We start from the raw sequence: 27306 nt of genomic DNA on the forward strand, positions 1-27306 counted from the left end.
TAAAAAGTAAAAAATGTTCACTGAAGATGGACTGATAAGTCCGAAAACCTTCGTTTATTAAAATTATACCAATTACAACAAAATTGACTTCACATACTTCCACTTTTTGCTATATTTACTTTTCCATTGTTATTATCTATTCTAATTTTAAGGAACCTATTAAGGAACAGAAGAGGAAAAAAGATAAGATAAAAAGGGAAATCAAAAGTGAGGATGAGGATAATGATGACCCAGCAGATGATTTGGAGGTTTGTATAAAAGTACATAGTAATTACTACTTCAAAATATCATATGGGATGTACATTTTGAGAAAAAGGTTGCTCTGAAAGGCTATAGGGGTTGGGCACTCAAAAGTACAAATTTAGAAAATTCTCTAACTAATTTTTAGCTCCCTAGGTGCTAGGTGGCCCCAATGGTCTCCTAGAACCTATCACAAAAAATGTGTTGAAAAAAAATTTCCTGAGCGATCTTTAGCTTCAAAAAATGTCCTTATAATATGACCTAAAAAATGCCCTTAGAATATGCTATGCCCTTAAAATATGACAAACCCTCTTTTTTTTATATACTCTTTCTCATGTTTTTAGCAGGTAACCTCAATTGCAAATAAAGGCTGATTCTCACTAGCATGCAAGGCAAGTGCTCGGCATGGGCAAGGCATCGGCAAGGCATCGGCTCGGCAAGATACATTTTACATAAAATCTTATGCACTTCACGGGATGTAATTCACACTATGCGTGCCAGGCACCGGCAAGCGACGGGCTTTGCATGCGACGTTCTTTTTGAAACAATCTTTGCCTAGCATGTGCCGTGAAGGTCACGACAGTGTGAATACCTTACCGGCAAGCAATCTGCAATCTGGGTTGTTTAAAATCAGTCTTATAAAGACGATAGAGAAAAGAAGTATTTTGTTTTTGAAGAGGTCCCTCAATATGCGCCAATTTTTCTTCTTCTTTTGGCATCATAACTCTGGATGGGTCTTTGCCTGTCTGGCTATGTCGTTCCATTCGGATTTCTCTTGTGTGCTTTTTCTCCATTGTCTTATGTTCATGGTTTTCATGTCGTCTTCCACGTCATCCATCCCTCTCGTTCTGGCCCTTTCTGTTTTTTCGCCCTTCTATCGGCTTCCATTGTAATATTTTCTTTGTTGTTTATTGATTGTCTTTTCTCTGCACATGTCCCAGCCATGACAGTCTTTGACTTTTCACAAATTGTACAATATCGTAACCTTCATTAAATTCATTAACCTCGTTGTTTCTACTGATTCTCCATGTGCCGTCTTCCTCTTGCACCGGGCCATATACTTTTCTCAGTATTTTTCACTCGAGTGTACTGAGTTGGGCTTCATCCCTTTTCGTTATTGCTCAGGTTTCACAACCATACGGGTCTAATCAATGTTCTGTAGATAGTCATTTTGGTTCTTTTAATCTTTTAATGGCATCGTATGTACGATTCCCCTCTTTAAATACGTGCATTAATTTCGATCCTTACGGAATTCTTCTGATTTCTGTGCCCAGATATGTGAAGGCGAAGGCATCCACACGTTCAAGAGTATAGTTGTCTATTGTGATAATTTTTAGTGTCAGGTGTTCTTTTGACGGTCATGTAATTCGTTTTTGCTTCGTTTATTTAAAGCTTCCTTTTTCGTGCTTCAGGATCAATGTTTTTGAACGCTTCAGTTAGTCGTGTTAAAGTGTAGAACTACATCGTCTGCATATGCAGTAATTTGTACTGTCTTGGTGTTTCATTGGTTTTTCTGATGAGTGACTCAAGAACTAGGTTGAATATTATGGTTCAATATGCAGCCATAAGGTGTTAAATTTATCTACTGTCATTCGGAGTGTAAGGTTGCAAATTCTCCTTCTTTTTTGCGTTTCTTTAGCATTTTAAGAACCCAACAACGTATTTTTCTATTTCTGCAATATTTGTTTCCATTTTCTGTTTCTTCGTCTAATATTAGAGCAATTTTTATTAACGTTCAATTTCAACATTGTTCACTACACAAAGCAACCAACCCGCGGCAAGCCTTTCACGGTGTGAATTGGCTCCGAAAACCTTGCCCGTGCCTTGCCGGTCCGGTTCCTTGCACGTCTAATGAGAATCAGGCTTAAAGAGATTTTTCATTTGTTTTCTTAGTTTTTTTTTCAAAAGCAGGGTCATGTTGACCATTTTCAGACCGAAACATACTCTAAGTTAGAAAAATATTTCAGTTTCCGTATTTTTTTTCATATTTTAAGCACATAACATCATTTAAATGTGACAAATAACGATTTTTGTCCTCCCTTCATTCGAGTGGTGATTATCATTTAAATATTATCATTTATAAATTAAATTAATAAACAATTATATTAAGTTTCAATTAGACCTTTTTCAATTTTTATTAATAATAATAAAGTTTTATAAAATTTAAAAATAGTAAAAATATGCTTTTCTAAAATTAGTTTTAGTCTTTGTTACTATCTTAGTTTATTACGGGGTCAGTATCTGTTAGACTAACAGACCCTACAGTTCTTAATCCATTGGCACAGTCACAAGTATAATACAAAATACCGCTGTACCCAATTGAATTAGTTTTTATTCGACATAATATTACCACATTCGACATAATATTCGACAGTTAGTTTTACCGCAGTAGTGGGCCTCCTGGACCATCTAGCTGTCTCAGCGCTTAATGTTAATGTATTATCCTTTTCTGTCACTCCCCTTATCCATCTAAGGATTTTCATTTCCGCTACATACATTAGTTGTTGTTCTTCTTTCTTTTTAACTTACTAACACTCAGTACCGCATATCACACCTGGTCTTATGGCAGTTTCATACAGTATGCCTTTCTTTTTCACTGGAATCTTTATGTTAAACAATATAGTGCTCTCCTCCTCCCATTTCACCCATTCCTCTCTAACTCTACTGCATACATCTCTATCTATTTTTCCGTTATTCTGCACTATCGATCCTAGATACTTAAAACTTACTTATTCCGTTTTGGTAATCGTTTCACCATCCAAAATACCATATTTAAAGTAATCTTACAATCTTACCACGTAACCTCTGTCCCCCAATAACCTATCACATTGTAGCAAGATTTAAATAAAACTATCGGTTCGAATTTATTTACGAGTATTTATTTAAAACTTTACAATTCGAATTTAGCTTAATAACTAAAAACTAAACTAGCATCCTCTCTACTTATAGGTATACATAATATGTACGTTATTTCTAGAAAAGTTCATCTTTATTCCATCAGTACATATTCTGAACGTCACTTCTCCTTCTCGTAAGTTCTGGAACATCACTATCCTCGCGCATCTCGCCGCGGAGATGTAAGCGTTATACGGGGGAGGTTCTAAATAACATGGGCCTCGATTTTTGACCTTTCGCTTCGTTATCGAACGTATTCGTTTCGTATCTGTTTAGTATATGAAGCGAATACGTTCCATAACGAAGCGAAGGGTCAAAAATCGAGGCCCAGATTCGTTAAAATATTCTTTCTCAAGATCAATGAACACCATGTGGCTGTTTGTTTTATTATTTCTGTATTTTTAGATCAGCTGCTTGATAATGAAAATTGAGATTCTTATCATTGTGTTCGTCTATAAGGTCGGATAATAAAGAATTTTGGTATAATTGTATTGACTAATGGTTTATGACAACGGATAGGAATGATGCAGTTGTGAGACAAATTGTATCTCTTAATTGTATCCAACCAAGCTTAATAACAAAGATAATCAGTTACATAGGATAGTTTTTATGTCAACAAAAGTTTAAATGACTGTATTAATTGTTTAGTAAAATTTTATGGATTATATCTGTTACAATGTAACAGTTACATCCATGATGTCTTATATACTAACATGTAAAATATTTTTGCCTTAGTGCCTTCTACTTACTTCTTTTTTAGTCATCAGTGTATATTGAAGTTTATATAGATCCAGATGAAGATATTGGACCAGAGAAAAAAGTAGGTTTATTTTATATAAAATTTAACAAGCGATGTAGTTGTAATTTTTTTAGGTAAAATTTTCTGGCAAAGGAGTATTTGTGCCTGTTTTTAATGCTTTTAGTAACGATTCGTAAGTACTCCAATTAATATTTAGTTAAAAATTTAACGAAAAAAAATAAATCCGTGTAGCTGGGCTGTATAGCATAAATCACAAAAAATAGTTAAATTCCTTTGTAAAAGGTATAATAAGATATTTAAAAAAAATATCTTAATACTAAAAAAAAGCTACAAAGTAGCTTTTGTGGTTACTTACCAAAGATCCAAACCCATATCTCTTTCGATTCTGAGCTACATACCTTTGTTACCAATGTATGTTGGCATAAATATTCTTCTTCCGTCATTAGATTGCCTACATAATTTGGCGCTCAACGTGGGGTTTTGGGTCTCACATATAAATTTGAGTTCTTTATACATTATTGAGTTATTTATATTTGAGTTATTGACGTGTTACAAATGTAAACAATTTATAACTTTATAACATTTAAACGGTGTTTATCCAAATATATTGGTAGCTCAAGCATGTACTTTGACCTGTAATAAGCACTGATGATAGAATTATTATTCCGAAAGTAGTACTTTTTAGGATTTTTGAAGGTATACTTCTTTGGGCGCGTTGGTAAATTTATATGTGCGCGAACTCATCAAAGGTCTTGGTCCTGAGCGCAGCTCAAACGTTATACGGGCTCTGATTGGTAATTACAATGACCTGTCAACAATTGTTCAATATGTCGGTTATGGGTAAACAAATTTTGTGTATATTAGTTTTTATTGTTGTGAGGACAGAGAAAAAGCAAGTTTATAATTGTAGTGACTTTTTAAATAGTTTTTTAAAGCAACAGGTACGTAATTATTGTAAATGTTTCAGTATTGTAATAAAAAATTACATAGGTACTTACCTATTTGGAAAATGTATGTAAAGTCGGTTCGCTAAACTCAGACACAACTGGCTAGTGATTTTAGTCGGTAATTTTTTTATTTTTGGCCAAATTTGATAAAATTGGCAAAATTACTAACTATTTAGTAATTATTAACTATTTCGCAATTATTTTTTTGCCAATTTTACCAAATTGGCAAAATTACTTCTAAAATCACTAGCCAGTTGTGTCTTTAGCGAACCGACTATATCTATCTAGTAGGTAATGCTTTGATTTACATAAATTGATTACCAACAAAATTTCTACCAATCTTCATCTAATAATCTAATATATTGTTTTCTTACTCTGTTTTGTTGTATTTTAATATTTTAATTCCACAAAAATCAAACTAATTTGATTAAATTCAGAACTGTCAAACAATAAAACGTTCAGTTGGCCTATCTTCGCACATGACAGGTACGTGTAAGTGGCTAAATGAGTAGAGGCTTCGACTTCAAATCCTAAGCACCCGAATAAACGCGGGTTCGAATCCCAATGCAAGTTTTTATTTTTTTAAACATTTTATGATTGTAAGTATATTTGTTATATAATTTTTTTTTCAAAAAATGAGTATTTAGTTAAAATTTTTGCCAACAATTATTGTTCAGAAATCATTTCTTTGGGGCATTTTTCAATGTGTTTGTGTGTGTTTTATTTTTTTAATTTTTGGTATTGTTTTAATCAAAATTTTTGGAAAGTATTAAAATTAGTTTAATATTTAACCCTAGAATACGGGACCGTTTTTGCCAACTGTAAATACGGGATTATCGTAAATTTTACTACTTTATAGAAAAAAGCCTATATCTTTTATTTTGAATTTTTTATTCAGTGTATAGAAAACAATTAAGATTCTTAGAATAAAAATAAAAGCATACAATTATGAAACAAACATAATTTGGCTATTTTTAAGAACATATGGTACAAATATCTCCTCGGTGTTCTCCGCAAATTGGCTTCTTGCACTCCTTGCAATAGTTGGTGGTCATGCACCTTTTTTTGCCCTGACAGTAGAAACAAGTCTTCCTCATATTTTTCTGGGTCATATTCGCATCATCTCCTTTAGTTATGTTGAAGATTTCAGCTATGTCTTTCGGCGATGTCTTCAGGAGAATATTTCGACGTAAACTTGCGGGGTTGTATCTGTTTATCGCCATGACTGTGACTGCTATCGGAGCCATAGGATTCAGTTTCCAAATTGTCCTCTTCCCAGTCACTATCACTATCTGCAGACGGATCTGGATCACTCTCTTCCCCGTTCATAATACGTGCCGCTTCTTCCTCCAGTTGTTTTGCGGACAAAAACTGTGTATTTGACATTCTAATAAGAAAAGCTCAAATATTAAATAGTATATTATGTAATGAGAATGAAAAAACAATTTACCTTAATTTTTTGTTACTAAAACACTTAAAATAAAAATACAAACAATAATAGCCAGCTGATTTGTTATATGACATAAGCACGTGACTTTCGTAAAATTTACGAACCAAGCGACGAAAAATGGTCTTAGAATTAGAAATTATAACAACCGTCTGCTACATTATCAAGCTCAATACTAATATGGAAGGTACTCAATTGGGGAAATCGTTAAAATAAACAAAAATGCCCAATGTATTATGAGCTTCGTAAAATTTACGAATGACCCGTATTCTAGGGTTAAATAAAATATAAATAAACTGTTTAAAGTATATATTAATTTCGTTGGAATCGTATAATAGAAGTATAACTTCTTACGTGCGTACAAAGTACACAAACATTATTTTTTTATAAATATACATACCTTTTACAAAGGAATTTAACTATTTTTTGTAATATTTATCTACTTAGTTACGTTTTGCTAGTGTAAATGAAAATTATGTCCATCTTTTTTTAAAATTGAAATTGGGTACGGATAACAGCGAAATTCTTCATCAAACATGCGTATCTTCATCACTCATGCGTATTAAAACTAGTAAAAAAATTTCATGAAACGGGATAAGTAGATAATAGTAAAATGAGCGTGGGCGGAAATTTTTGGTGATTCCAAACATGCGTATCTTCATCACTCATGCGTATTAAAACTAGTAAAAAAATTTCATGAAACGGGATAAGTAGATAATAGTAAAATGGGCGTGGGCGGAAATTTTTGGTGATCGTATTGTTGGGTTAATCTTTTGGCATCAAAATTTGAATGGGGAAGTAGGTATACCTATGTAGACGTATTTGAGGACGCAGTTGATCCCCTTTTGACAGATATAATCGATGAAAAGTACTCAAAAGTTGATCTGTATTTCCACCAAGACAATGTTTCCAACAATAAAGACTTTCCTAAGCAATAGATTGGATGAAGAGATTTTATGGACTTCTGGACTTCTTTCCTATGGAGTTATTTAAAAAGCAAGGATTTATAATACCAATTCATTTATTGGAAGAACTAAGAATAGTGCGTGAGTGTAGTCTAGTAACCCCTGAAATGCTTCAAAATGTTCGTCGGAATTTCGAGCAGTGACTTCATAGTTGTATGGAGGTTGATGGATATCATTTTGAACATTTAAATAAATAATTATAACTGTTTGCAATAATTATGAATTTATTAATTTAAAATTTAGTTCTTTTCGTTTACGTTACGTTTTTCTTTTAAGGCAGTTTTGACGTGACGGGAAAATTTTGAAATTAACTCTAGCAAAACTTAGACGTTACGTTTAGTTTTTAAAAGGTGTATATTTTCAATAAATTGATACTTTTTCACAAGAAGAGGCTTAATATGAAAAATATTTGTCTAATGATGTGCCACACATGGCATATTCCTTATTTAAAATTAAAGTTTTGTAGTACTGACTGATAAATGACAGATATCTATATGGTTAAAAGATATCCCAATGGAATAAAAATCGATATATTTCTGCATTTTTACAAGTCTAATGAATATTGCCAGATATTAGGGTGGACTCTTTTGAGTTGCCAACCCTGTATAAGACTCGTTACTCACTAATATATTGTAAAATTTTAACGTCCTAAAACATAGCAAATATGATTTTATTTATTTTTAGGTCAGTAAATGTTGAACCCATTTCAGAATATGCTGAATATTTATCTAGTTTTGGAGTTAATGGTGTAGTAGGTAAGTATTTTATTAATCTAGATTTAGCCATACGGCTCACACTCCCTCAAAGGGGAAAATTCACTCATCCCATATATCTGCGCTATCAAAATTATTGAGGACTCTTTCCGTGTTATCGATCTGGGTGACTTGATACGCCGGAGTATCTTCCAAAAATTTTCGTACACACTTGGACGTTGAGATTAGTATCGGTTTCTGCATGGTCTTATAGAGATGTTCATTAAGACCCAGCTGTTTTATGTTCTCTAAGGCAGGCCGTACATCAAAGAAACATGAAACGTGAAACATGTACTCTGGGCTAATTAGCAAAATACAAGGAAAAGTTATTTACCAGCAATTTTATTGCTGGAATCGAATCTTATGATTGTTTATATTAATAATATAGGTATGCAAAGTCCGCAGATAGTGTGCTACTTTTTTTATAAACAAAATGGTGACCGAAAATCGTGTTTTTTTCAATTTTTGCTCTATAACTCCAAAGATTTTAACTTTACACCAAAAACACCCAAATAAAAATTCACCGCAATTAAATTCTGAATAGAGACGTGTTTTTCCCGATTCACTTCGATGAAAACTTTCCCCGGAAAAAGCGGGTTTTTCCAACAAAATCTTTAATTTTCAACTAAAATTTTAGATAAGTAATTGTTAATCAATAATTAAATAACTTGGTAATGTAAAAGCTCTTTTCGTATAGATTGTAATTCCACAAGCCGATGGAAATTGAATGAACAGTTTAGCAACAATTGAACTGTTAATTAAAAATTTACGGTCGCTATAATAACGACAATAATTATGATGCATAAGAATAACTATGATTTTTTCATAACAAGACACTATACCTATCTAGTGTACTTTACAGAATTGAAATTGGACTATTTAAGCGGCCTCAGGAATATTTTAAAATTATAAACAATTTTTAGGCTTATAAACAAATAGAATATCTCGGGAAATATTAAACTAAATTAAATTGTGAAAACGGTATTCGAAAAACAGCGGCAGGACGCTTCTTTTAAAAGAAAAAACGTTTAATTGTGACGAGTGGTTCCTGAGATACAACCGGTCAAAGACCGGAATTTACGGCAAAGATATAAAAAATAGGATCATAATTTTTAAACCATCACCTTTGTATTTTTGTCCTCTTTCTCCACACCAATTTTCATATCTTTAAAATACTCATAACATATATTATTATAATAAAAACTATCGATAATACGTGTGAAAATTGCCAAAAATAGCAAAATTCCAATCAAAAATTAGGTTGGAGAAAATGTAACCCTCAAAGTTCAAAATCGGTATACGTTAAAAAAATGCATTTTCTCGGCTTCCCATGGAGCAATTTCCTTCATTATTTTTTTGTTCCCTAATAACTCGAGTAGAGCCATCGAACTAAGTCATTTATAAATGTCAAACTTGCTTTTGTTTTGTTATAATTGATTTATTTATTTATAAGAACAGAAAACTACATATTTTTTCCAGTTGTAAGCTTTTTTTAGATAAACTTACTACAAGTGTACCTTTTAAAGTTAAAAACATAAATATTCTCATTTGAAAGCTGTATAATTATTTAAACAATTTTTATTTAAACAAATTAAAATTTTGTGTTATAATAAATAAATAAATTTATTATAACAAAACAAAAGCAAGTTTGACATTTAATAATGCGTTAGTTCGACGACTCTACTCGAGTTACTTGGGAACAAAAAAAGAATGAAGGAAATTGCTCCATGGAAAGCCGAGAAAATGCATTTTTTTAACGTATACTGATTTTGAACTTTGAGGGATACATTTTCTCCAACCTAATTTTTGATTGGAATTTTGCTATTTTTGGCAATTTTCACACGTATTATCGATAGTTTTTATTATAATAATATATGTTATGAGTATTTTAAAGATATGAAAATTGGTGTGGAGAAAGAGGACAAAAATAAAAAGGTGATGGTTTAAAAATTATGATCCTATTTTTTATATCTTTGCCGTAAATTCCGGTCAACTTTGACCGGTTGTATCTCAGGAACCACTCATCATAATTAAACGTTTTTTCTTTTAAAAGAAGCGTCCTGCCGCTGTTTTTCGAATACCGTTTTCACAATTTAATTTAGTTTAATATTTCCCGAGATATTCTATTTGTTTATAAGCCTAAAAATTGTTTATAATTTTAAAATATTCCTGAGGCCGCTTAAATAGTCAAATTTCAATTCTGTGAAGTACATTAGATAGGTATAGTGTCTTTTTATGAAAAAATTATAGTTATTCTTATGCATCATAATTATTGTCGTTATTATAGCGACCGTAAATTTTTAATTAACAATTCAGTTGTTGCTAAACTGTTCATTCAATTTCCATCGGCTTCTGGAATTATAATCTATACGAAAAGAGCTTTTACGTTACCAAGTTATTTAATTATTGATTAACAATTACTTATCTAAAATTTTAGTTGAAAATTAAAGATTTTGTTGGAAAAACCCGCTTTTTCCGGGGAAAGTTTTCATCGAAGTGAATCGGGAAAAACACGTCTCTATGCAGAATTTAATTGCGGTGAATTTTTATTTGGGTGCTTTTGGTGTAAAGTTAAAATCTTTGGAGTTATAGAGCAAAAATTGAAAAAAACACGATTTTCGGTCGCCATTTTGTTTATAAAAAAAGTAGCACACTATCTGCGGACTTTGCATACCTATATTATTAATATATACAATCATAAGATTCGATTCCAGCAATAAAATTGCTGGTAAATAACTTTTCCCAAAAATGGCCTATTCTCCGATAATCAGCCCAGACTAATGAAACAAATAAATTTTAAAATAAGTAACCGTTTCATGTGATATGCTAATCGATGAAACAAAAATACAATTTTATAGTCGGCAATGGATAGTGACGTGGTCGTTACTGTCGGCGGCGCTCTTTAATTGCTTTTAATATCAAAGAAACGTGAAACATAAAACGTGAAACATAAAACGTGAAACGTGAAACAAATAAATTGTGAAGAACGAAACCGTTTCATCTTATAATATAGTGTAGGAAACACAGGTTGAACTTCGCAAATAAGTCCGGTTTTATTTTTTTTCTAGTATATCAAGGGGTGCTTTTAATGAGACTAACTGTTCATCCCTTTAAAGGCATTTTCATCCCTTTAAAGGAGGTAGTTTGTGGTTTTTGCGAAACGTAGCCCTTCCTGTACGTTGTTGCAAAAAATTTCCTAATAGAAATATAAAGAGGACTATATTTCCTACAATTTATTCCGCGACAGCATATATCTATCACACACCGTTTAGCGGAGGTGGCGCCCCAAAGTTGACAAGTATTTAAAAAGATGTTTTAAAAAAAATTATTTTTCCCTAACCGTAATGGGAATCAAGAAGCAACCCAGCGGCAATTAATCACAAATAAATGTCTGATTTTTTGGTGTAGGTTTCATTTAAGGGAAATTGTCCATTTTTTAATTACAGGGTGTTAAATTTTAAAAAGCCCCTTTTTATATATACCATCTGAACCGCTTATGCTAGCGTAAAAAACTTTCAGCGATTACCCATGTACAAGTATTATTTACAAATTTGTATAATTCATCCCATATTTTCCTCGAAACCACCCCAAAAAGAAAGGAAAATGAATAAAGAAAATATGCAAAAATTGACTCTGGGTCATCACTGTGGTTTTAAAGCGCAAAGAAAGTAAAATATGTATAGGTCATAATATGTAGCAGACAGTGTGTTCTTTTATTTGTCATAAGTATTTTATTAATAAAATGAATAGGTGACGAAAAAACAAAAAAAACTGGAGCCCGCCAAAGCATTTCTAAGGTTTTTGGCGCCGCTGTGCCTTAACGGTTGCTTATACGAAAAAAATGCATAGAACCTTATTTGTAGACAAAATAGTGGTCTTTAATTCTGTATAAGCGTTGTTTCAAAAAAATATATAGGTAATGAGAAAATCGTAAAAACATGCTCGTCAAACTTATTTTCAGGGATAGGGGTAGTTTTCCGCAGGGATGTTGCAATAACCATAATATATATGTATTTATAAAAAAACCCTACTGATGGAGTAGGATTTTTCCCTACCCCCTTTAAAGGAATGAAAATGGGTGTTCCGGGGCAAATCTTTTAAAAAAAGTTAGTCTCATAATAAGCACCCCTTGATATACCAGAAAAAAAATAAAACCGGACTTGTATCGAGTTTGCGAAGTTTAACCTCTGTTTCCTACATTAATATACTAATCAAAGAAACAAAAATAAAATTTGTATAGTAAATAATGGAGTGTGATGATGACGAGGTCGTTGCTGTTCTAGCAACTCTCAATATTTGGTTGCAAACGAATTAAATAATCATCTTGCTAAATTTCAATAATTTTATAGAATGAGTATTCAAACATTTACATTGTTTTATTGTGGGTCCTGGTTAAAAAAAAAACGATATTTTCTTGTTATTGTTTATTCGAGTACCACTCCAGGTTATAATTGTACAACTCTTCGTTCTGCTCCATCACAGAAACCAATGCAATATTAAATTCTTGGTCGGCATTCATTTTACGCACGTAATTAATTATTCAAAACAATGAAACTGATATCGAAAAATAGAACACGTCCTATTTCATGAAACACGTTTCAAGAAGATAAAAATGTTTCATGGGCATGAATCACACTCGTTTCATAGATATGCGGACGTCTATTTATTTAGCAGTGTTTTATTTCGATGAAACGTGTTTTACGTTTCATGTTTCTTTGGTGTGCGCCTTCGGAAGATAAAAATGTTTCACACGCATGAATCACACTCGTTTCATTGGTATGCGGACTTTTATTTGTTTAACATTGTTTTATTTTCATGAAACGTGTTTCACGTTTTATGTTTCATGTTTTACGTTTCATGTTTCTTTGATGTGCGGCCTGCCTTAGAGGTTCTTCGGAATGACTCCATTTAGCAATTGATCCAAAAGATGGCATAACCCAGACATCCTGTGAAGTGAAAGTTATCCTCCAACACCAAATTGTTCTATATGGTTCACATAATGTTCAGAAAAAAGTCACACCATTTTGCGCGTTGGGTTTGGGGGGAGAGGGGGGAGAAATCGGCAAATTCGTAGTTTTTTACGTTTTTGTCAATATTTCTAAAACTATGTGGTTTAGCATGAACAACCTTCTGTACAAAAATGTTCTACATTAAATTTGAAATAAAAGGGTTCTATGCATAATCCTTCTAAAATCAACAGTTCCAAAGTTACGGAGGTAGTATAGTATAATTGGTCCAAAAAGAGGCCTAACCCAGACATCCAAAAATAAAAGTTATCCTCCAACACCAAATTGTTCTATATGGTCCACATATTGTTCAGTAAAAAGTTACACCATATTGAGCACCCGGTTTGGGGGGAGATGGGGGAGAAGTCGGTAAATTAGTAGTTTTTTTTACGTTTTTCGTCAATATTTCTAAAACTATGCTTTAGCGTAAACAATGTTCTACACCAGAGGTCCCCGAACTATTTTTTCTCGTAGACCACTTTAAAAAGTTTACTGGTTTCGGTGGACCCCCTGGTTACCCCCCTCGCTCCGTAAAATATATATTTTAAGCGACTTTACAGTGATTTGTAATTTATTTAAACATATTTGCATTTTTTATCAATGTATCAATGGAAAAATAATGTTTTAATAGAAGGGACTCCAAAATGTGATTAGTAGGCATTATAATAAGTTTTTTAATTTAAAACAAGTTTTTGATCACATTTTAGTGTAGAAAACGTTAAAATACTGTTTTTACATTTTCCTACATTCCCAAAATAGGTACATGTTCTTCTATTAGGCTGAAAATTTGCCCACAGATAACCAAAACACAGGACTTTAAGTGGTTAAAAGAATTTGTATAGTTTTACAATACAAGAAAAGTTACATGCAATAATATCAGAGTCAAAATTATATAGTCCAGTCGGGTTAGCATTTGATCTTGCATGCCGAGCTACCCAAGCTCGGCTATTTTTCCAATCTTTATAGGCGGTCAATAGTAGTGGTAAATTTAAAATCGCGAATGAATTCCGCCGTTGCGTTAGCCGCCATCTTGATTTTAAAGGAGAACCGTTTTTGTTTTGCTATATTTTCCGAGTTAATTGTACTTACAGTAGACGCCTATATTTTTGACTTTGATTATTCCACGTATTCCACGTAATTCCTTTGATTATTATTTTTATTGTAAAACTATACAAATTCTTTTACCCACTTAAAGTCCTGTGTTTTGGCTATATGTGGGCAAACTTTCAGTCAAATCAAAGAACACGTATTTTGGGAATGGAGGAAAATGTAAAAACGGTATTTTAACGTTTTCTACACTAAAATTTTATCAAAAACTTGTTTTTATTCCAAATAACTTATTATAGTGAGTTATAATGGTATTTTCGAGTCCTTACTATTAAAACATTATTTTTTCCCTTGATATTTTACGATAAAAAATGCACATTTGTTTAAATAAATACCAAATCACTATAAAATTTTCGTGGACCCCCCACTTAAAACTTGTGAACCCCCATTTTTATTTCATTCCAACGTAGACCCGCGTTAAGTCCCTCGTGGACCCCTGGGGGTTCACCTGGACCACTTAGGGAATCACTGTCTACACAAAAACGTTCTACATAAAATTTAAAACAAAAAAGGTCCTATACATAATTGTTATAAAATCAACGGTTCCAGAGTTACGGAGGGTGAAAAGTGGAGGTTTTCGATACTTTTTATATTTTTTGGGCAATTGATGATGATTTTGGGTGGTGAGGTTGACGTTTCTTCGAGGGCTTATCACTAACATACCATCGGCCACTGAAATAGCAAATTTTATTTACAAAACACAATCATGTTAAAGAAAATTTCTTTTATCAGTAATAATATGTATTATAAATTGCCCAAAAAATATAAAAAGTATCGAAAACCTCCACTTTTCACCCTCCGTAACTCTGGAACCGTTAATTTTATAACAATTATGTATAGGACCATTTTTGTTTTAAATTTTATGTAGAACATTGTTTACGGTACAGCATAGTTTTAGAAATATTGACGAAAAACTTTAAAAAACTGCTAATTTACCGACTTCTCCCCCATCTCCCCCCCTCCCCAAACTGGACGCTCAAAATGGTGTAACTTTTTACTGAACAATATGTGGACCATATAGAACAATTTGGTGTTGGAGGAAAACTTTTACTTTTGATTGATGTTTGGGTTAGGCCTTTTTTGGACCAATTATACTATACTACCCAACTTACCCAACGTTTCCGTAACTTGGAACCGTTCATTTTAGAAGGATTATGCATAGAACCTTTTTTATTTTAAATTTAATGTAGAATTTTTGTATAGAAGGTTGCTCATGCTAAACCACATAGTTTTAGAAATATTGACGAAAAACTTTAAAAAACTACTAATTTACCGACTTCTCTCCCCTCCCCAAACCCGACGCTCAAAATGGTGTGACTTTTTTCTGAACATTATGTGGACCATATAGAACAACTTGGTGTTGGAGGATAACTTTCACTTTGGATGTCTGGGTTTGGGTCCAGTTATACCATACTAATTAGTAGACAGAATAATAGTTACCGTCTGGGTACTTTCCCTTTGTCTCCTTATTTGTATTTCTAGATCTCTGTACTTTGCGATCTTTTCGTTGTATTTTACACGTAGATTAGATATCGCCACATCTATTAGTGTTGTTTGCCTATTAAGTTTATTAACTATTATGAGATCCGGTCCATTGTGTGCCACTAGTTGGTCTGTGAGCATAGTGCGATCTCAGTATAGCTTGTTGTTATCGTGTTCAGGCATTCTGTCAGAGACGTATTGATAATAGGGGAGGTGTTCGTTTCAGAGAAGTCTTAGTTTGATAGCTAGTTCTTGGTGAAGAATCTTTCCTACTGAGTCATAATCTTTTTTATTTTGTATAATCAGTTCCAACTCCAAGTTTCTTGGGCTTGACATCCGTATCGGCATTTGTCATTTTGGAATTGAGAGTCTTCGACAATATACATACTTAAGGTAATTTTTAGTTGGAATAATCTGATCTTGAATGTCAAGTAAAAAACCCTCTGTCTCGGGAAACATCTTTCCTGATGTCAATCAACAGTTCGACGCTGTATTGTCGACATATTCTTGGTTGATCTCATTGAGATGTCGCCCATGCAGAGGTTTTCCCATCCAGATGCGCATTTTTTTAGATAGGTGGTTTATGCGCATTTCTTGTTCCCTCAATTTAAGCGGTGTTTTCATCATCTACTGCGAGATTGCGCGATGTAAAGGAGATGTCTCAGATTGGTTCTGAAAATAAGTTATTAACCTTCCGATGACCAACCTTTTTTTGTTACACGGATGACCAAGGGGGGAAAATGACTCCAGGTCAAAAATGACAATTAACAAAAAAATGATTTTTTTTATGGCGTGGACTTTGTCATTCTGCCAGTCACAACATGAGTATTAGTGTCATGTGTAGTGTGTATGTTGAGTAAGTGTCTTGTTACTTTGCAAAGTCGACGTCATTAGCGTAAAATTACTTGGAATTACAAAATATAGGGAATTTTTTTTATTTCAAAATATGAGTATATCTAGAATGATATTAAAGTCAAATAAAAAAATAATGAGTTAAAAATTGAAAATACTTTTGAATTTATTAAAGAAAAACATACGCTGGGGTCACAATTTCCCCCGCTTGGTCATCCTAAGGTTAAATTAGCAACTTGTTTATCCAATTGCTCACCTATTTCCATGGGTCCTCTTCCACCTAGATACCGCAGTAATGTTGTTCTCTCTAGTGCATTGCGTCGATGATGTTTTTGTGGCTTTGTGGAAATTGTTCTTGCGTTGAAGACTTTCTATGTCCGTTTTTACCACCTTTAAACAAATTTTTACTACAAATTTGTTTGTATTAAGGTATGACCGCTTTAGCTGTCTTAACCTTTCCTTTGACTTTATTTATACTTGTATATGCTCTGAGCTTCGCTGGTGTCGCTGCTAGCGGATTACTAATGCAACTTTCGCTCGTAACTTTAAATTTATTATTTAATTGTTATCGCTTAATATTTACAACGCAAAAAAGTAATTAAATTGTAATCTATTTTTTTTAAGATTTTGCTAATCATTTAAACGTTCTATTAATGAAATATTAATTTCTTACTTCGGATACTTTCACAATTATCGAGTAGATGGCGCTTACATTAATTTATAATTACATATTACGATATATTAAAAAAACTTAAATTCAGTATTTAAAACGTAAGTATATTTAAGGTAAAAATATACACCACAGCTTTGACCAACTAATATTTTTTCCTATTAATGTTTTTAATTTCACTGTTTTAAATTAATCACTTTGACAGTTATGTCGAATTTCCACCGAACGTTCACTAATTTGTCACTACTGGCGCTCGCGAAATTTTAAATATCCCCTTTACCTACGATTATTAATCTATATTATTAATCTAAATATGAATTACTGATTGGTCAGTTGACCAGATTGCAATGCCAATTTCCAAATATTTTTTTGCATAAAAAATAATATGGACCAAATTTCATTATCTCATAGTTTTATTTATATAAATGCATATATTTTTAGTGAATAGCTGTACTGGAGAAGGAACGTCAATGAATATTAGTGAAAGGAAATTAGTGACAGAAAAATGGATTGAAATTACAAAACCTTTAAAAATGCAAGTTATGGTACAAATAGGTGGTTGTGCGTTACCTGATGTAGTGGAGTTAGCAAAACATGCAGAATCTTTAAATGCCGAATCGATTCTTTGTATGCCAGAATTATATTTTAGGCCGACATCCAACGAAGCTCTAGCCGATTATTTGAAAATCGTCAGCGAATCTGCTCCAAAAACGCCTTTGTTTTATAGCCACAATCCCGAAATGTCGGGGATTAATTGTAAGTTTTTTATATATAATGATATGTAATGATATATATTTGCGAATTATCTACCGATGGCCTTAATGAAAATAAGTGTGCCTTTTCATTTTTAACTTCAAATATCTCGAAAACTAATGACTTTATCGTTACGAATGAAGAGTATATTATTTGCATAGAAAGTATTGGAGAATCTAAAAATTATGCAAAAATATCAGTTTCATCAGTGGCGTAGAATTTGGGAAGGATCAACCATTCAGTTTCCCCTGTCGTACGCCTCTGGTAGTAGCCAGAAACGATTATTTAACATATTTTAGTAGGGTGTACAGTGCCTACACTTTCTGCCAAGTATGACACGGATATTTCAAATAGTTTTATACTTAGTATCACCCGGATATGTCAAATTATTTTAAAGTATTTTTTTAAATAATTTATTCCTCATTTAAAACTTTAAGAATTATGTGTGCCCGGTACTATAAAACTATTTGACATATCCTTATGGTACTTGGCAAAAAGTGTAGGTACTCTACACCCTACTAAATTATGTTAAATAATCGTTTGTGGTTAATACCAGATGCCAATGGTTGACCCTTCCCAAATTCTACGCCACTGATGAAACTGCTATTTTAGCATAGTTTTTAGATTCTTCAATACTTTCTATGCAAATAATATACTCTTCATTCGTAACGATAAAGTCATTAGTTTTCGAGATAATTGAAGTTACAAATGAAAAGGCACACTTTTTTTGATTAATGTATTATGCTTCTTCGTTTTTAGCTTCAAATATCTCGAAAACTAATGGCTTTATCGTTACGAATGAAGCGTATGTTTTTTACGTAGAAAGTATTGGAGAATCAAAAAATTGCACTAAAATAGCAATTCCGCCAGTGGCGTAGAATTTGGGAAGGGTCAACCATTCACGTTCCCCCGTCGTACGCCTCTGGCAGTAGCCAGAAACTTTTGTTTAACATAATTTAGTAGACTGTAGAATACCAGCACCAAATTTCGTGTTGTTGTCCCATGCCTGTCAGGAAATATTCAAAAATAAATAAAATCAAAGTTTAATTTTGACACCCTGTATTTAGGTTATTATCAACTTTTGTACTAAGGTAAATTAGCTTAAATCGACCTATTTTAACCTCAGGAATCTACGGTTAAGCTATGGCCCATTCTTTACCAAACACCCTGTATACTGCAAACGCCACAACGGAAGACCCAAATTATTTACCAGAATAAAGAACTTGAAGTACAAATATAGTATATATTTATTTATGTTTAATACTTCATTATTCATTCATTAATACTACATTCATACAAGTTTAAAAGTTGTTGTAGATGAAGAAGCAAAAGTACGTAGAGTTACGGTGGTAATCACTTTTGTGCTGCGTTATTCTTTGTTTTAACCCCTGCGATGTTTGCCCTATATACCCGAAGAGAGTTGATAAATGAGATGGCTCTGATTTAGAACGTTCCGCCCATCAGCTGATTATATTGTTAGTTAAGGGGAAGGAACAAAATGCACAATTTTGACGACTGTCAAAATTTTCAATTTATTTTAAATGTAATCATTTTTTTTTTCGAATCATGAGAAAACTAATAAGTATTTTTGAAAAATTTAAACGCAGAATGAAAGATTACTTTATTACCGAGGGCCAAAAGTTCCTTAGAATGAATAAAAGGTTTCTTTTGAATGAGATATTTGAAATTAAAAATCACACTAAATTTTCTCTTAGTTTTTCACCCGTGTGACTTATTGAAATAAACATTATAGAAGTTTTCAGGGACGTTCGGCCCTCGGTAATAACGTAATATTTCAATCTGCGTTTAATTTTTTCTAAAATACTTATTAGTTTTCTCAGGATTCGAAAAAAATGAATACCATTTAAATAGCATTGAAGCCGAAAGTTCGTACCCATCCCCTTAAGCCCTTTATGTATAGTAATTTTTTATAACGGGATGTGATGGTCTTTTATCATTTTTGTTACTTGATTATGTTACTACGATTTCAGTCTTTACGAAGGAGAGATTTTAATTTAATAAAAATTCCACCTCATAACCCCTGAAATTTTACGCTCAATAGCATTGCGCCATTAAGAGTCTTCTTCGTCTTCACTGATTTAAACTTAATAATGTATATTCTATTTTTTAGTAAATATGGTAGACTTTTTAAACACCTACGGACTTGTTATCCCTACGTTTTGCGGTATAGAATATGTTCCAAATGATCTCAGTGAAGCCGAGTCTATTTTAGAAGCCAGCCATGAAAAGTACAAAATTTTCTATGGAACAGAGTCGGTAAGTCAAAACATTTTTTATAAATTTTTGTTTATTCAAAACCGTGGTAAACAGGTAATCGGTTTTTACCATTTTGGTTGGGAATAAGCCACAATTTTACTTTAAATTAAGTTTATTTGATTTAAAGTAAAATTGTGACTTATTCCCAACAAACACAGTAAATAGAGGTTAACTGCACAATTTCATCAACATCGATGCGTGTTGCTGGAACTAGGAGGTTATACGCTGTGTGCAAGTACTTGGAGGGGATACGAGAAACGATCGTGCGCGAGTATCGGAGAAATTTTACAGCTTTCTTAGATTTCATAAATAATTCATATTGAAATTATTGTCATATTGACATATTTCATACCTACTGTCATTGAAGAAAATATTTCATACCTACTGTCATTGAAGAAAATGGGATTTAGCAAATGCTGTGTTATAAATTGTAAAAATACAACAAAAAATTGTCAATTTAAGTTCTATTCGTTTCCAACTTCTATGCATAAATTAATACAAAGAGAAAAGTGGATTTCCCTCATAATAAAGCAGTAACGTAACCTAAATTATGCATTCTTGCGCCCGATTTTATAATCAATTTGAAGTAAACATTAAATAAAAGTTCACTTTAACTTAACAATTTAACCTCAAAATCAATCAAGTCAATTTAATTAATTGTATTTTACTTGTAATACTGCATTTTAATAATTAATTTTATTTACTACATACAATGTTTACCTTTTAATAACATAACCTCAATATTACTTTTTTTCTTATTCTTTTTTTTTGGCCTTACAATTATCCAGTAACCAGGACTAATATAATTGGCAAATATAATTAAAAGTGCTCAAATTTTTGCTGATTTAAGACATTAGGGGCCGGTTGTTCGGCTAATCAAGAACTTGATTATAATCAATCAGTTTATTTTAATCAATTTTCTTGATGTGAATCAAAGCCAGACATCAAAATGCATGTAAAACACTAATAATTTATTGATTGTAGGTCATTGTAGCCAAATCAGTAATTAAAATATAGCCGCAGCCTTAAATTATTAAAAATTGCTTATTATTATTATTGATTTGTAAGTAAAAACAAGTAATGAACATTAGAAAGAGTTTAATTATGGTTTATTTTAAATTAAAACCAAAATAATGAAATAAATCAGTCAACATAACCTCAAAATGTGACATCTGTCAGAAGTACGCTTAATCAAATATAATTGTAATTAAATATTTGATAATGATCAGTAAATTCCATTTTTGATTAGCGTTCGAGCAACCGGCCCTTAGTGTCGCTTTTCCTAACTTGCACAGTCCCAATACCATATTTTTACCATGGTACACTCATAGACATAATAAAGAGTAGAAAAGGGGCAAGGTATGGGCCGCTCTGTGCATCGAGGTGTAACCCCAGTACAAATGGACAATATTCACTTTTGAGTATTCTAGCCATCTTTGTCTGTCATATGCGCGGGATCGCATGGTTAAAAGACATAGACAGACCACCGATCGACTGCCCGCGCGTTACGCTATTTTGGCCAGTATGCCTTGTTTATCATTATTATGTCTATGGGTACACTGCATTATAGATAATTTCCGAAAAATTGTTTTGATTTCAAAATTTTAACTCATACATATTGTCTATTTTGTAGCAACTATCCTCCGCCGTTTATAGTGGTTTTGATAGTGGAATAATACCAGCGGCAAATTTGTTTCCTCAGCAAGTAAGCAGTATTCTAAAATCGACAAAGAATACAAAAACAGGCGAAGTTAGAAGGTTACAAAAGGAACTTAATGTAAATTGTACAGCCATATACGATTTTGGTAAGAAAATAGTTTTAATTTGTATTGTGACTAAGTTAAATAAAACAAAGTATTATAACAAGTAGTAGAGGAAAACGAATGTCAAAAAGTGACAAACGAAAATTAATTAGATAATTCGGATTCGGATGCATGCCCAAATACATAAGTACTTAATAAAGCTGTTGCAGTAAAACATTGAAATAATATTTCAAGAAGAGTACTGATGTAATGTTGCCGTTTTGAAATTATTCTTATTATTCTTCTTCCCCTCTTTAAGCAATTATATTTATTCCATTTTCTTCTAATGTTTTCACTCCTCTTTCAATCTCTCAGCGTATTTCTTGTAATTCTTCTCAGTGCTCTCATCTCTGCCGTTTCCAGTACCTTTTGTATTGTGGCTGTGTTGGGTCTTGTTTCTGATGCATTAATTGTTGATACATATAATTAAACAATTAAATATTTTTGAGAATTATACAAGGTTCCTTTAGTGTATGTTTGTTAATTTTAATTTTAATTGGACTTTAGTTTATATTAAATACAGCTAAGTAATGAAAATAAACTTATTGAGTTAGGGAGGGGACACTGGGAGAGTTTCTCAAAACAGTTGGAACACGACTTCTACGGAACGCAAAAGGAAATATGGAGAATTATCAGAGGACAAAGAAAAGAGATGATGGAACTAATAAAAACGAAACATTCAGAAGGAAACGGGCAGACTATTTTCGATCTCTATTTGCTAAAGGTGAATATAACGAACCGCCAACGCCTGAAGTGACAACACATTGAAGAAATAAACATTGAAGAAGCAGAGGTAAAGGAAACATTACGGAAATTAAAAAATAGAGAATTATCAGGAGAGGAAAAGTACGGAGGAGAAGATCTGGCCAAACAACTATTAAAACTAATCCAAAAAATAACAGAACAAAACAGAATACCACAAGAATGGAGACCAAGTATCCTAATACCTCTCTTCAAAAAGGGAGAAAAATCTGACCCGGAGAATTACAGAGGAATTAATTTATTAAACACAACACTAAAATTAACGACCAAAGTGATAACAAACAAACTGAATAAAATTATAACATTAGCAGAAGAAGAACAAGGTTTTAGGTCGGGAAGATCATGTACGGACGCTATATTTATAATGTGTCAGGTTCAAGAGAAATCATTAGAATACAACAAACCGGCATACTTATGTTTCGTGGAGCTTAAGAAGGCATTTGACAGGGTCAAATTAAAGGACGTTATCCATTTATTTTATGCAAGAGAGAAGGAATAATTAAAACTATCGAAAGTATCTACCAGAAAAACACAATAAAAGTAAAAGAAGATGAAGAACTAACTGACCCAATTGAAACTGGCAATGGGATAAAACAGGGAGACTCCTATTGTTCAACCTAATCATGGATGAAATAATAAAAAAGTATGAACAAAAAAAGGATACAAAATGGAAGAAAAACAACTTAAAATAATCTGTTATGCAGACGACGTAATACTAATCTCTCAAAGTGAAGATGATTTACAACGTATGCTGCACCAATTTAATATAACGGCCAGAAAATTTAACATGTTAATTTCCCCAAAAAAAGACAAAATGCATGATTATGACAGCAAATCTAATAAGGTGTAAATTAGAGCTGGAGGGTCAGATAGTAGAACAAGTCATGGAGTTTAAATATCTAGGCATCACACTATCTAGCTGCGGAAAGCTCGAAACAGAAGTGGAAGATCAAGTGAATAAAGCTAACAGAGCCGCAGGTTGCTTAAATGAAACAATATTGAGAAATAAAAATATCAGAAAAGAAGTGAAAGAATTGACAAAATAGTAATCAGACCAATAATGACATACGCGACAGATCGACCTAATACAGAAACGACAAAAATAATGCTAGAAACAGCAGATATACGACGGAGATGCAAGGTGGACGACATTAATAACTGGGTAAAAAAACAGAAGAGTAGAATGGAACGACCACATAAGCCGAATGACGACAAATAGAGTAGTAAGGACGGCGAAAGACGGTTCCCCAATAGGAAGATCAGTGGGAAGACCACGAAAACGATGGAATGACAACTTACTGGAGGCACATTGAAAAACAGACAGAGCCATGTCTACACAAAAAGAAGAAAAAGAGTTAGGCAGGTAAAGTAACTCGAATTCAAGAGATAAATATAATATAGACAGAAGACACGGAAAACTATGTCCAATAAAAAACATGTAGAAAACATATGAAATTTTTAGGATATGATTGTTTTAAGATTATATTATAGTTTTATTGTTATTTGTTTCTGTTATATTCCTTTTATTTTCAAAAATTTAATTAAATTCTAATTTTTTTGTATATTTTAGGTTTTTGGGTTTCTTCAATGAAAGCATGCATGAATTTGATGGCACCTTTTAGCGTGGGTATCTGCCGAGCGCCGTTAAAGAACCTCTCGGATGAAGATGTAACCTCGATGAAACTAAAACTAAATATAACATGATTAAAAATAGACTGTTTAGAATTTAAAATTGTTTATAAAATACCGATGATGCATTTTTAAATAATTATATGTATAAAAAGCACATAGGATGAATCAATTTTTAAAGGCGCTCTACTCAGTTATTTTTCTTCTATGATGCTTAATTTATTTTGTTTATAGTGTTTTTATAGTAAAACAACTCAACACTGATTCTCTTTAATATTGTTACTATTTATTTCATCTTACTACCTTCTATTTTTTATCAATGGACAATTTCTACAACCTCTCCCACTTTTGCCATCTATTTTGTACTGTATAGTGAATAACTTATATCGTCCGTAAATAGATCTCGTGTCTCAAAGTTTCATTTATTGTAAATTCCGTCCAAAATATTTTCATTGGTCTCCCAAAGTGCCAAATTTCCAAATATCAGTTTTCTGTCTGTTCATTGAGCCCGTTACTCACGTTCATCTTTTCAACCCATACAATATGTACAGTGTGTCAATTTAAAAACTTACAATGGCTATATCTCACGAACAAAAGCTGATATCAAAAAATGCTTGAAACCGTTTCTAGGATAGTAAGGGGGAACTAAAATGACATGAAAGAGAACTCACCCCCATCAACCCCCTAGGCCCCACCCATCACAACCAAAAAATTTTAAATTGCAAACCCCTACTTGTGATACATCATTGAAAAGGCTATAAAAAATGCTATCCGATGGTATAAATAATAATTATACAGGGTGAAGCAATAATTGTGAAACTTTGGCTTAAATGAAAAATTTACTAAGGTTTTGTTGAATTACAAATTGATTAAAAATGTCAATTAAGTAAATATTTAATGTGAATTCCGTTGTTTGGTAAACAATAATACAGCCTATTTTCAAATTCTGCACGAAATTTGGCAAATGTTCTAGTAATAGGGTGACATGCTTGAGTAATTCTTTCTCGCAATTCCCCAAGTGATGCAAGTTGAGTTTTATAAACAACTGATTTAAGGTAACCCCATAGAAAAAAGTAATATACTATCCTACTATAAAAAGTACCATCCAATGGTATAAATAATAATTATACAGGGTGTTAATATCAGCTGGCTTACTATGACTTTTGTATTTGTAATGCTATCTCCCGGACTATTATTTTAAATGGTAAATGTCCGCTCGAACTTTTTTTTGTTGAATTAAAACTTAATTTGCTATTTTTGCCTTAAATCAGTTGTTTATAAAACTTAACTTGCGTCACTTGGGAAATTGCGAGCAATAATTACTCAAGTATGTCGCCCTATTACTAGAAAAACATTTGCCAAATTTCATGCAGAATTTGAAAATAGACTGTATTATTGTTTACAAAACAACGGAACCCACTTTGCACATTTACTTAATTGACATTTTTATCAAATTTGCAATTCAACAAAACCTCATTAAATTTTTCATTTAAGCCAAAGTTTCACAATTATTGCGTCACCCTGTATAATTATTGTTTATACCATTGGATAGCATTTTTATAGCCTTTTCAATGATGTATCACAAGTAGGGGTTTGCAATTTAAACTTTTTTGGTTGAGGTGGGTGCGGCCTAAGGGGTTGATGGGGGTGAGTTCTCTTTCATGTCATTTTAGTTCCCCCTTACTATCCTAGAAACGGTTTCAAGCATTTTTCGTCTTCAGCTTTTGTTCGTGAGATATAGCCATTGTAAGTTTTAAAATTGACACACTGTATAACGTACATTAGTAGAGCAGTAGACGGTTGGCAGACCTTTTTACTTCCACGCTGATGGAACCAAACAAGAAAGCCACACCCACAAGATGGAATATACACTTTTGGAGCCTTTTTAACTTTTAAGATGCCCCTGAGTTGTCGTGCGTCCAAAAGGCATAAAAAAACGTTGACTTTATCGGAAGCTTGTTCACTCACAATTGAAGTTTTGAGGGATCTCCCAACCCACCTACATTTTATTCAATTAGAAAATTGTTTACTAAAGGCAATAGTACTAATGAATCTGTGCTAATGCTAATACTTTTTGGGTCATATTTGGTAATATGCTAAATGCTTTGGAGGTCACTTGTAACATGTCTGTTCCGGTGTTATAGCGTCTTAACGACTTCCATAATTGAGCGTCACCGTCTAGTCCGAATTGCGTTCCGTTTCTTGGGCCTTGTCGAATTGCGTCCCAAATATTTTGCTTACCTGGCCACCGATAACGTCTAGTCCGAATTGCGTTTCATTTCTTAATTAGCCAACCCAATTGCGGTCAGAAGATAGCTTAATAAATATTAGGTAAGCAGGGAAATATAATAAACGTAATATCAACTAACAGTTTATTTTTATATAATACATTATATTAAAAAGCACCGAATTTATAACTAACACATTTAACGAAATTGTACCTTGAAATTTCACCCCTGTTATACTGGTTAATTTTCTCTTCGAGAAAAATATATTTGCTGGAGGTAGCTTTATCTACATTTCTAGAAATATTTTGTTTAACAGAATTTATTTTTATATAAGAATCGGTTTAAATGCGCTTTAATGTTTCAACAAACAAAAAAATATTAGGATGTGGAGACAAACAATAATTTTTAAATTTTGAATGAAATACCTCACAAGAATGTTGTTCTATATATAGATGCGCTATTCTTTGCCCAAATTTGTGGAGGAAATGTGGAGTCCTCTTCGATATACGTTTCAACTAGATAGTTTGCAAATGCGTCAACTCGATGATCATCTGGTTTTTCAGGCATAAAATTTTCCACAAAACAATCTCCAACTTGGCTCGGAGGAAGATACATTAGGCCAAAAATATGCTTCAGCCATTTACCTATTTCTGAGTTCTCGTTCTTATACTCAGAACTCAACCCCACATTTTGTACTTTGCGCCACCTGTAACAAGATTATAGAATAAATTC

The 27306-nt window shown here is 32.5% G+C and overlaps 1 protein-coding gene across 2 annotated transcripts in view; it reads left to right on the plus strand.

Annotated features, from left to right (window-relative positions):
• Positions 1 to 24620, plus strand: part of LOC126881119 (N-acetylneuraminate lyase-like) — a 29776-nt gene extending 5156 nt beyond the window's left edge. For both annotated transcript variants that reach the window (XM_050645174.1, XM_050645173.1), the window contains exons 3-10: positions 153 to 248; positions 3896 to 3955; positions 4009 to 4067; positions 7939 to 8009; positions 17565 to 17879; positions 20008 to 20153; positions 21787 to 21958; positions 24288 to 24620. In XM_050645174.1, coding sequence (XP_050501131.1) covers positions 153 to 248; positions 3896 to 3955; positions 4009 to 4067; positions 7939 to 8009; positions 17565 to 17879; positions 20008 to 20153; positions 21787 to 21958; positions 24288 to 24421 — 1053 coding nt within the window. In that variant the 3' untranslated portion in view covers positions 24422 to 24620. The remainder of the gene's footprint in view (positions 1 to 152; positions 249 to 3895; positions 3956 to 4008; positions 4068 to 7938; positions 8010 to 17564; positions 17880 to 20007; positions 20154 to 21786; positions 21959 to 24287) is intronic.
• The last annotated feature ends 2686 nt before the right edge of the window (positions 24621 to 27306 follow it).

Source organism: Diabrotica virgifera, chromosome 3 (assembly GCF_917563875.1).
Source record: "Diabrotica virgifera virgifera chromosome 3, PGI_DIABVI_V3a".
Classification (NCBI taxonomy): Eukaryota; Metazoa; Arthropoda; class Insecta; order Coleoptera; family Chrysomelidae; genus Diabrotica; species Diabrotica virgifera.